Source organism: Mercenaria mercenaria, chromosome 3 (assembly GCF_021730395.1).
Source record: "Mercenaria mercenaria strain notata chromosome 3, MADL_Memer_1, whole genome shotgun sequence".
NCBI classification, from domain to species: domain Eukaryota; kingdom Metazoa; phylum Mollusca; class Bivalvia; order Venerida; family Veneridae; genus Mercenaria; species Mercenaria mercenaria.
In genome coordinates, this window is record NC_069363.1 from 29,021,930 (window position 1) to 29,034,678 (window position 12,749).

The window sequence follows — 12,749 nt, forward strand, 5'->3', positions numbered from 1 at the left end:
GAACACACATAAGGAAGGCATATTTCTACTAGAAATGGAGACAAACATACAGATGGCAAGTTTCTACAAGAAAAGAGGACAGACATACAGATGGTATATTCTACAAGAAATGGGGATGGACATACAGACAGCATAATTCTACAAGAAATGGGGACATTCATAAAGAAGGCATATACAAGGCATAATTCTGTCTACAAGAAATGGGGATGGACATTAAATTTTAAGGAAATTTTGTCAAATTGTGTATCTGAGGAATTTTGTTTCAAACAAAACAATCATTTTTGACAGAAAGTTCAAAATTAATATTTTATGAACATTTACCTTAAATATACATCCAGTAGCAAAACCATATCTTTTGAGCAGTTCAGCTATTGTGAAGTCAAAATAACCTGAACGCCAGGTGTTTGTAAGATTTGCAGAATACGTATAGTGTAAATCCGTGAGGGCAGAGTCAATGGTTAGACTGTAATCATCTCTGACATACACTATATTCCAGTATGCATATTTTGTCTCACTCATCATTGTATCATCTGTAAGGAAAGAACAGATACACATGATGGTTCTTGTTGACCACCAACCATTAATAAATCTGGTGATCATTCCTTGTAAAACAAGTCAGACAATAAATATGCATCAGTACAAACTGCTTGTTCTTGTAATATCGTTTGAAAATCATAAGACCATGAACAAACATCTTCTGGTCTTAGGGCAATTTACCCATAAATCAATGAATCACCATACTCATTTCTACTGCTACAAGTGTCAATTAGCTGTCAATAGGCCAATATGTCTAATGTATGTCAATGCCGGACTATTTGAATTGTTGTCCAAATAGCAATATTATTCTAAATGTCAAAATATCTATAGAGTTTCAATCCAGTATCTGCATTAGTTTTGGAGATTGTAACTTGTATGCAAAACCTTAACCAGAAGCTTTTAAGTTCAAAGGGACCTTAGTTTTCAATATTTGCATTAGTTTTTGAGATAGTGACTTGCATGCAAAACTATAACCAGTCTAAAAGGGTGCATAATTTGATCAAAATACATGACAGAGTTATGGAACTTGGTCCAGTGAGGTTGGTAATTGACCTAGAAAAAGAAACAAATAAGTTTCAAAGCTATATGCTTTTAAATGATAGAGTCAGTGTACCTGGTTTCGCACACTTTTTACACACTTCTTGAAATAAACTGAAATATGTGGTAGCAATTTATTATTTTGCATTTTCAGGCAGAAGAATAGATACATGGCTCTTTATTTATGCACTAGGTTATTCTTCATGTGATAAATGCTCACCACTGGTAGCTCTCCAATATAGCCAGAAAGGGACCCATTATTCAAACATATTTGTACCCGGTTTCGCACACCGTGACTAAAAATTCTCTAATTCTTCATACAATACGAATATTAGTTGAATCGAAATTGCACAACACTAAAACTTCTGTAGAAACTGTATTTTTAGCTGTCATTATCATAATGATGTCGCTATAACATGCACAAACGAGGTACCCTCAGTGGTGTCTAATTTTAGGCTGTCTCGGTGATACTTTTACTACATTTTTATATATCCTTGTCTTTTATCAGAATGCCTGCTTGTCCTTTAGAAAACTATAGGAACATTCAAAAGGAGACCTGCTCCCTTGATTCACCTGTTTAAATTTCTCTTGGCAAGTATTTCATTAAAGAAACGGAAAATTCTTTGGTGTGCAAAACCGTGAACTGTGCGAAACCAGGTACACTTACTCTAGCTATATGTACTTGCATGCAAAACTTTAACCAAGGTGTGACATCGATGCCAACACCAGGGCGAGTAGAATAGATTGGATTACTCTTCAAATAGTCAAGCTAAAAATGCTGAAATAAGGACCTATTCTAGTGTACTAGAGCCTGTAATATATGTTGAATAACAAAAGGCCCACAATGACCCTTTAATGTTCATCAGAGTATCATAGCAATTTTAGCAGAGTGTCTCCCAAGGAACAATTTGTGGAATTACTTCAAAATCAGACCACTTTTTTTGAGATTTTTCTGTTTTACTTCCTGCAAACATGTTTTTGACAAGTAGGTAGCCTGAAGGTCTAGTTGTAACAGACTTGATTGCCAATGTAGAGGTCCAGAGTTAAAATCCCAGTCCAAGCACTGGAAATTTGTGAGATACTCTTGTCAACCACTTAAGAATGAGGCCAGTACTGGTTCTTCCCAGGAAAGTTAACTTCAGGTGTATCAGTGCTACATAAAGGCCTCTTTAAAGAACCAGACTGTCTATTCCAAAAACAGCTAGGCTAAATTAGCTTGACAAGCTTGTATCTACTGAATTCTCTCTGTTTTTGGGGCTTTGTCTCACCCTGTCTCTACAGACTGCTCCATGTCTGTACTGGAAGAGGATGAATTTGGCACCCACAGTGGTTGTCTTTATATGTAAAGCACCTTTCAATATGTTTGTCATGAAAAAGGCACTATACTGATCTGGTATAATCTGATAAGTGATTCAAAGTCGGCAGCAATAACCTTTAGTCTCCTAAATTTCTTTAATGGACTGGTCCATCATTCAATTTGGGGATTACCATTTATTATTCAGTGGGTGTTCACTGAAAATTTACTGACTGAATAGCAACCAGTGCAGACCATGCAGGCTGATCTTGGTCTGCATAGGTCACAAAGGCAGAATCACTTGTCACCAGTAGGCTAAAGGTTAACTACTCGGCCATGGAGATCTCTAGGTGTTCCTTTAAGAGATAATCATTTATTCTTACCTATTCCAATATGTGCTATATTGATATGATCAGTGTAACCAGCCCCTGCCACTTTCTGTCTCTCATACTCCAAAACCAACCTGTACACATCAACTTTGTTACTATAGGAAAAAAGAGAATATCATTATTCATTCCCGAATGATTCTACTTTATCCAAATTAATACATTATGGCAAATCACTGAAAAAAAGTTTTAACCAATCAGCTATCCCTATTTAGAAGGATGGATAAATGAATGAATAGACAACTGCTAATTCAACTGCACCCACCATCCTTTTGAAAGTATACAAATTAACAAGAGCACTGCCTAAGGGTGCCATGGCTCGTCTGCAAGGGCTGGACAATATGTAAGAAAAGAGTTATAGTTCAGATTTTCTAAGTTCAACAAGGGCCAAAATTTAACAAAATGCAGGTTAGAGTTCTGGTTCCTGGCCAACATAGTCCCCTTATAATGATAAACAAGTGTGCAAAGTTTCAAAGCTGTAGTTCTTATTGTTTTTGAGAAAAGGTGACATAAACAAAAATTTTAACCAAGAAACTCAAATTTTCTAAGTACAAAAAGGTCCATAATTCTGACAAAATGCATATCAGAGTTATCGTTCTTGGCCAGTACATAGTCCCTTAATAATAATAAACAAGTGTGCAAAGTTTAAAAGCTGTAGCTCTTATAGTTTTTGAGAAAAGGTGGACCTAAACAAAAAAATTTAACAAAGAAACTCAAATTTTCTACGTACAAAAAGGGCTATAATTCTGACAAAATGCAAATCAAAATTATGGTTCTTGGCCTACATAGTCCCCTTATATTGAAAAAAAGTGTGCAAAGTTTCAAAGCTGTAGCTCTTACAGTTTTTGAGAAAAGGTGGACCTAAACAAAAATTTTAACCAACGTCGACGATTAAGTGATGACAAATCCTCATAGATTTTTTATCAAAAATCTGACGAGCAGAAAAACATAACAAGAGCTGTCACAGGAGACAGTGCGCTCGACTATTTCGATGCTGGATAGTGAAACTGGGCACATCTGAGGAAACTGGAGCTGTCACTCGAGTGTTTAATGACTTAAATGGTGGATGAAGATATTGGACAATAACTTGAGTCTGTGTCAAAAATATTAAGTAATAAGAGAGATAAAGATCACGGTATCAAACAAGAGCTGTCCGTAAGACAGAGCGCTCCACTATTCAGCGATTTGACAGTAAAATGAATAAATGTCTCAATAAGAGACCTCTACTTTTAAAAGGAAGATACACCAAGGGGCATAATTCTGTCAAGAACACAAATTAGAGTTATTGGGATTGAGTTTCAAGTCATTATCTTATATAGTACCTACCAAAGTTATGTCCAGAAAACGAAGTTTGTCAAAAAATTTAAGAATGAAAGGGGCATAATTTGGTCAAAAATACAAATCAGAGTTATGGGGATTGTTACGGTTACCACACATGCAGATGATGATGATAAAGATACATTTTAAGTTTCAAGTCTTATCTTATACTGTACTAAAGTTATATCCAAGTAAAATGGGGGGATAATTCATTAATACCGATTATTTTCTGAATAGAAATAACTCGCGTTTATTTAGGCAAGAATTAATTTTGGTTTTTGTCATGATGACAACAATAATAGACGCTTATGTCATTCGTAAGCAAATTAGCCTTAGATCAAGGGAAGTAACAAAGTATAACTGATGTGTATTTGGAATCTTTCGGTTTTAACCGCACAGTTTTTGTCGGTGACGTCACAACACTATTCGGAGTCATTCGGGCAGTTCACATGTTTCGATCAGCTGGTGTAATAGACACGAAATTACCACCCACCACCCCCTTCACATACATATGGATATATATATATATATATATATATATGTATTATTATGTGATAAACCATAACATGATATATTGACTTTGTTACTTTTACAAAGATACTGCTGTCAGTTATATATTTTCAGGCTGCCAAATTGTGAGGTCTGATGTTGCCTGGTGATGAGCCCTACCTTTATGGAACATATTCAGCCGTTCTGGTTGCAGACCTGTTATTCAACCAGGACATGTACCTAATTACAATACTGGGAATTTCAATTTACATTCAGTCGATTTGTGGTCATCAGGAATCTCTAGAATTTGAAAGTCTAGAAATTTAGTTCCATAGGGCGTCATCATAGTACAAAACTTATAGACATCAGAGATACATCATACTCATTATATCGGTTGGCAGCATAAATAAACTTTTCCTTTGTCGAGGCAACAGCAGAGCAATATTTGTATCTATATAAATGAAAAAGGATTTCGGATAGATCGGAGCTATATCGGGCTTGAAATAGCAGTTAGCAGCATAATTAACGTTTCATTTGCGGAGGCTGCAACAGAACAATATTCTTATCAAGCAACTACAGACTTCGTATATACCAAAGCGGTATCGGGCTTATTACATTGGTTAGCAGTATAAATAGCAATTTCATTTGTGGAGGCAGCAAAAGAACAATTTTCTGGTCAATCAAATACAGATTTTGTATATACCTAAGCGATATCAGGCTTAATACATCAGTTTGCAGCAATATAAACTTTTAATGTGTGAGGCAGCAATAGGACAATGTGCATATGAACCAAATGACTTAGTATATAACAGAGCTATGTGAGGCTGGATATATCCGTTAACACTGTATAAATTTGGGTAATATCAGTAAACGGATCTTAAGTGGTAGCAACAACAGAACAATTTTCATAGCGGTATTGTAGGCATGAACATTTAGGTGGATTTTAATTTGCCTTTAGTAACGTGTTGAACCTAAGAGTGTGGTTTGAGACAGATGATACATTGGATGTTAGGGCATTCTATAGACAGAAAATGTGTTATGAACAAAAATGAACAACATAATTTTGTTTTAGTATGTTTATTAGTCATAATACATACGGTATTTCGAGCATTTTAATTCAGTATCAGAATAGACATTTTATAAATATGTGTGTTGTTATTTTGTTTTGCTATTCGAGTGCTTAATTATTTCTGTTGAAACTGTTTTATATTGAAACTCCTGAATTATTCAATTTTTAATGTTATCATGCTTGCATGTGCAAGCATTGTTTACAAACAAACAGGTATTAACTACGTGACATTGCTGAAATTGATGAATATTAAGAAGTGTTGTTTTGTAGGGTGTTCTTTAGCAATGTTATAAATCATATTTTAACCGTAATTTGAAGTAAAGGTACCTGTCGCATCTTAATTGAGGATTCTGACGACCGAGTGTCATTTGTGCTTGTACACTTAGTCGACATTTGCTTTCATGGCCTATAATATTAGGTGGGATATTCATGGAAGTGGATGTTTGCATTAGCTTGATTTGGTTAGGTAATAATCTAGCAATACTTTGCTGGGTTGTTGGTCCGCTTCGGCGGAATGTTCAATGATCTGGTGAACTTGCTAGATTACATTTATTTTTGGTTTGATGTATAACTGAGCAATTATTTTACTGGGTTGTTGGTCCGCTTCGGCGGAATGTTCAATGATCTGGTGAACTTGCTCGATTACATTTCAAAATTTAGTTTTTTCTGTGAGCACTGGGTTTTGCCCACCAGTTGTTGCTATACTTGGTATCTCCTAGGTGTCTCTTTGGCATTATAATTTAAACATGGATAGGACATTACAGTGCTAAATATAGCTATTGCCATTAAAATTTTTGCTATTGTGCACCGGCTAATTGCTATTGCCTGATTAATTGCTGGGTGCTTGTCACTGCCGAATAATTCTATAGTGTTGGCACGAAATTGGTTTTTGTCGACCGAAATGTTGCTAAATTATTGTCCAAGTATTATGCAAGACAGATACATTGTGTTTTGCTATTGTCTGTGCCATATTGTATGGCCGAAATATTGCTAAATTATTGTCCGGATATTATGCGCGACACATACATTGTGTTTTGCTATTGTATGTGCCATATTGTATGGCCGAAATATTGATAAATTATTGTCCGGATATTATGCATGACAGATACATTGTGTTTTGCTATTGTCTGTGCCATATTGTATGGCAAAAATATTGCTAAATTGTTACGAGTACTTTACGCGTATTGTGCGCGGAAGAATGATTAAGTAACAGTTATTAAACGGTGGCATGTATATTGTACACACCTGGATTTTTGCTATTATTAAAGTATTATCCTTCATTGTGAAAGTTTTAATTTTGAACGGCAGAAATATTATTATAGTCTTGCTAATTTATTGTACTGATTTAGTGCATGGCAAAAACATAGCTAATTTTAAGTTTACTTGAGGGTGTCGGCAATTTTTGGTCCTCGGTTGTTAGAATTTTCATTACATTTTCTTGGCCTGGGTCACAGCGTGTGACAAAATTCAGGCTAAAACAATTATTGTCATAAAGATGCGGCCATAAACTATCCAAACTTGTGTTAGGGATTTTATGAATGTCTTGTTATTGATAACAAAGTATTATGCAATATGTTTTTGTGAATCAGTTTCAAATAATTAAAACAGGTTTTTCAAAGAATTCTGGTTTATTGTGTATAATTCAAGTCCTTAAATAAATATTGGTACAGGAATTATGGACCTTGTGTCATATGACGTGGGAGATGATGTGGAACAACTACTTTCAGTAAGAATCAAATCCATTTAGTAATAACTGAAATAGAGTGAAAGTGCATCAAAACTTTAACCTTAAATTCTAAGTAAAAAGGGGGCATAATTCATGAAATATTGGTGAGAGAGTTATGGCCCTTGTGCCATATGATGTGGATGATAATGAGGAATAAATTTTTTTAAGTTTGCAACAAATCCATCAAGTAATTACAGAGATAAAGAGAAAGTGCATCAAAACTTTAACCAAGGTGCAGACGTGGAAGGATGCCGATGCCGGGTCGAGTAGGACAGCTCTCCATACTTCGTATAGTCGAGCTAAAAAAGAACATACCTATCAAGGTCCTCAATTGTAATATCCAAATCAAATGGACCAGACAAAGGGAAGTAAGCATGACTTTTTGATGTTGTCACATTTGGATAGACAAAGTCTAGACACATCTTTTTCCTAGTGATCATAGATATCCACTGTTCCACATTACAACGTCTGTAGGCTGATGACACTGTCGGGTCTTCACTAACTGTTTCTATACCTGAATAATGATTCAGCTGCATTCTTCCTCTAGAAACAAAAAAAAGCTTGTTCAATAAACAATTTACTCATTCTTTTCATCAGTGTTTTCATATCAAACAGTGCTTGTTCATGAAAGGCTTAAAATTATGTTCTGTGAAAATGTTAAATCAGTAAAATACTGAATCTGTGGATATGTACAAGTATCAGAGAATAGATGTGTGTAAAAGGATGTCTGCAATAGAATGAAAACCTGGAAGAAAACACCTTATTCAGGCAAATTTAAGTCACCTGACTTCATTTAAAAACAAGAAGTTTTACGATTTTTGGACTAACTGTCCACGTTTTGGACCCCAGATGATCCAGTTTCGCACTCATCCAAGATTTCATTGAGGGCAACGATCTGAAGCTTCATGAAGATTTGGCCAATACTATGACTTCTAGCATGTTAATAATAAAATTGTTCATGACGGATGGACCAAAATCGACACAGGATAATCACAATAGCTTACCAGGTTCAGCCTCTGAGCTCAGATGGGCTAATAATTAAATTAAACTTTAACTATCCCCAGCCCCTATTTATCAACACTATCACTGTAACAAATTTCAGTAGCTAGAAAACTAAGATATTTCTGTAATATTTACAATACCCATGTTGAGAACATAGTGTGAAATTCAATCATTCTGTCAATGGATCCAAACGGCCTTTTTACATGTGATTTTATTGTGAAAAAAATAAAGTAAGAGCTATTATTCGTTAATTGCAATTTGATTTGACTCACAAGCACAACCATTCAAAAATGTTCTTGGTTGATAAAGGTATCTTCCTACAAAAGTAAATACTCTATCTAGCAGTTTGTTTCTTAATAAATTCTTCTCTCCGAGAAACAACAATCATGTAACATACAAAAAACAACAGTGAGCCTAGTGCTGTTGCTATCTAGAGGTTACACTTAGTCTGTATATAATTGATCCATAGACTTACCGAGCATAAAATATTTTCTGATAATATCTTTCATCATCTTTATATATTCTCTTCATCTCTAACTCTAGCTTTTTCTTGGTCGGGTTTTCAACTAGAACCATGGGATCACTGTATCCATAGGTTAGTTTTAAAGACACATCCCTGTGAGCTCCAACCAGAATCTTTGCTTTCATACCAGAACTATGAGAAGTGCCAATCTGCACTGCTAACTCTCCATTTAACTCATGTAAAAATCTGAAACATTTAGTAGACATTCTGTTTGATATTCAATACTAGATCATTAGATTTACAAACTGCTTGTATGATACAAATAAATAAAGATGGAACTCTTAACCTGGGCAACAGGAAAATGTGAAGAAACAACAACCAAGAAATACCATTTTTTCTAAGTTAGGAGGCCATTATTCTGACAATGCCATTGTGACCCTTAAGCAAAAGTCAGAACTAGATGTGTGTCCATTGGACACTGGTGCCCCCGCCTACAGTCACTGTATGGTCATATGTTACTTGTTGACAATGCAAGAATAAACAAACTTTTATACTACCTTGGGCTGAGGCTGTGAGTCATCCAGGGCATGGCAGGGGTATGGCCATTACAAAACATCTTGAAGAAATACAAGATAAAAGAAAATGAGCAAGTAAAAATATTTTTTGTTAATCATTATCTTTTGTTTGTTTTGAAAGGGGGCATGTGTAAATATTTTTTCATGACTCTAGGTCAAATACTTATTGATATTGTGTGCAACATAAACTTTTTGGATATGTTTTACTAAATCAAGAGCCATAACTCTGATCTTGCTGAGTAAATTCCCAAATGCACAACTTCCCATTCTGAATAATAATCCTTTAATGTTCATGATTCTAGGTCGAGTACTTTTTGAGATACATACAACACAAATTTTTAGATCCTTTATGCATATTTTTGACTATCAAAGTCATACATCTGGTCTGGCCGAGTAAAATCTCAAACAAAACCCAAGGTGCACTACTCCACATGATGAATAACAATCCTATAATGGTTGATGATTCCAGTTCCATGACAAATTCAGACAAAATGTTTTTTTTTTTTTTTTTTTTTTTTTTTGGGGGGGAGGGGGTGGATGGGGGAGAGTGGGGGAGGGGAACAAAAAATACATTCCCTGGCAGGGGAAATTGTGCAGTCTTTCAGATGAAAACCAAATTACTGTTCTGGGCTAATAATATCAGATTCTTCAATAGTATCTTTATTTAATGCTGGCTTTACTCTATCTTTTACATCTGATATGCAATGGTTTCAGTTAACCTAACCAATGTCCATTGATTCTGCACTACCCCTAACCAATGTCCCTTGATTCTGCACTACCCCTAACCAATGTCCCTTGATTCTGATTCTGCACTACCCCTAACCAATGTCCCTTGATTCTGCACTACCCCTAACCAATGTCCCTTGATTCTGCACTACCCCTAATTTGTTCTCCAAAAGTAACTGGCAACTTCCCTACAGAGGTGAGGAAAGAATGATTTCAGACACATTATCTTCTGTCAGATTTCATGAAGGAAAACATTTCTGCCTCACTAGGGAATCTGATTCCCAATGTTTCAATTCAAAGTCTGGTCATTTCATTTCCATATATATATATATATATATATGTTTATATAATATACAAAAAGTTTGGTACTGTCAGAGTAAAGATTTACTTACGTTATTCCTGGTGTCCCAGAAACAGACAAAGTCGAACTCTTTTTTGCCATAAACATCAATAAATTTGACTGCAAGCTGTCTCCAATCTTGTGAGTACCATATGCATGTACAGTCAAGTTCAATGGTAAACCAGCACAGGTCGGCAGATCTCGGACCAGACCAACCAACTCTTTAGACCTGGAAAAAAAACAGTTGACCATTCATAGTAGGTGAAAGCCAACATGTTTATGTGTCAAATAAATCTGAATAATTTATATTCAGAATTTAGACTGGGATTCAAGATTCAGTGAAACAAGAGCTATCCGTAAGACAGCGCGCTCGACTTTTCTCAGTGCTTGACTCTGAATTAGAACTTTGCCAGTAAAAAAAATTCCAAGTTAAAAAGGGACATATCTCTGTCAAAATTCAAATCAGAGTTATGGGAACTGTGTCTCCTGGTGTAGACTTTGATAGTAAATAACTATTTTGAGTTTCAAGTCAAAAGCTTTAATAGTTACAGAGATATCTGACTTTATCAAAAATTTTAACAAAAAATTCTAAGTTAAAAAGGGGCATAATTCTGTCAAAACTCAATCAAAGTTATGGGGACTGAACTTTCTCCTGTTGTAGACTTTGATGATAAATAAGTATTTTAAGTTTCAATTAAAAAACTTTGATAGTAACAGAGATCATACATGCCATATCTCCCTCCGGGAGCCTTTTTCTCCCGTATTTTCAGTATATTTCCCGGTCTCCCGCCGGGACATGAAAACCTCCCATAAAAAATATAAATAAAAAAAATTCTCTGTCGAAAAATCGTATCTTGGACCCAATGCAGACTTTTAGAAAATACTTAAAATGCAATATCGAATAGCCCGGAAATACTCATCAAACATAATTTTGATAGTTATCTATAATCCCTAGCTTGTTTATCGTGGGATACACGCCTGAGGCATTAATTATCTTACCACCTACTGTCACCATCTCCAAACAATTAACCATTTAATCTTACCCGTAGGCAAATGTAAACATGCGCATGGGAGATTTTAGACTGATTCAATACCATCACAGTCGCTGATTTGTAGTTTTCAAAACAATATGTATACCAGTCTTAAAATTACGTCATTTTACCGTGACCTGCCAAAGTGTACTTTCGTTTCCGCTGACCTCAATATTTATCGGGCCATCAGAGGATGAGACAGGTTAGTGCTAACACCGAGATTATGCTTCTCAATTTAAATAATTGCACAACATGCAAAAAATCAATTACAATTTAACCAAAATTGGCGAGTTGATGCCGGACTACACAGAATTTCGGACAGACATGAATTCAGATAAGTGAATTTTATGAAATAAATTGCAGTCCATACTACCCGAAGAATTGACTGCCATTCCTTTGTGATATAACTGTCATGTTGTAATAATTAACAGGAGAAGAATTCCCAGTTTAAGTACATTTAGTTTTAATCTAAACATGGACAATCGAGCAAAAGGACTTTCATTTTTTTTAACAACTTCATTTCTGAAAAGAAATGACTACCCTTAAAAGACTGTTTTGACATGATATCTCCGCAATATTTTGAGTATTGTATGCTTAAACATGTCAAAAAAATCACTCTTCCTAGATGCAGAAGCATCAACACATAAAGCAAAAACAAAGTTACTGGTTCAATCTTTCATGGAATTCTGAATTTTCTTGGATTAAATAAGTGCTATAAGTAATAATCATGCATCCTGTACACAACTGTTGGCTTCACTCATCGATTCAATATAGAATACTTGATGATTTTTTCATGAAAACGGCTATTTAGCGCGTAAAAAATGAGCAAATAAAAGTCTCCCTTATTTTTACCCAAATCTCCCTTAAAAAATGCCCTGTTGAGACAAATCTCCCTAAGTGACTGTCTGAAAATATGGCATGTATGAGAGATATTAATTTTGACTTTATTAAAAACTTTAACCAAAAATTCTAAGTTAAAAAGGGGCATAATTCTGTCAAAATTCAAATCAGAGTTATGAAAATTGTGTCTCCTGGTGTAGACTTTGATAGTAAATAACTATATTGAGTTTAAAGTGAAAAGTTTTAATAGTAACAGAGATATTTGACTTTATCAAAAACTTTAACAAAAAATTCTAAGTTAAAAAGGGGCATAATTCTGTTAAAATTCAAATTAGAGTTATGGGGATTGTTTCTCCTGGTGTAGACTTTGATAGTAAATAACTATTTCAAGTTTCAAGTCAATAGCTTTGATAGTAA

The 12,749-nt window shown here is 34.9% G+C and overlaps 1 protein-coding gene across 1 annotated transcript in view; it reads right to left on the reverse strand.

Moving 5' to 3' along the window:
• The window catches only part of LOC123525854 (uncharacterized), a 150,824-nt gene that overhangs the window by 84,718 nt on the left and 53,357 nt on the right, over positions 1 to 12,749 (reverse strand). Inside the window, exons 18-22 of the mRNA XM_053538097.1 lie at positions 10,514 to 10,690; positions 8,833 to 9,066; positions 7,671 to 7,898; positions 2,752 to 2,852; positions 322 to 530 (exon numbers count right to left, since the gene is read on the reverse strand). Coding sequence (XP_053394072.1) covers positions 322 to 530; positions 2,752 to 2,852; positions 7,671 to 7,898; positions 8,833 to 9,066; positions 10,514 to 10,690 — 949 coding nt within the window. The remainder of the gene's footprint in view (positions 1 to 321; positions 531 to 2,751; positions 2,853 to 7,670; positions 7,899 to 8,832; positions 9,067 to 10,513; positions 10,691 to 12,749) is intronic.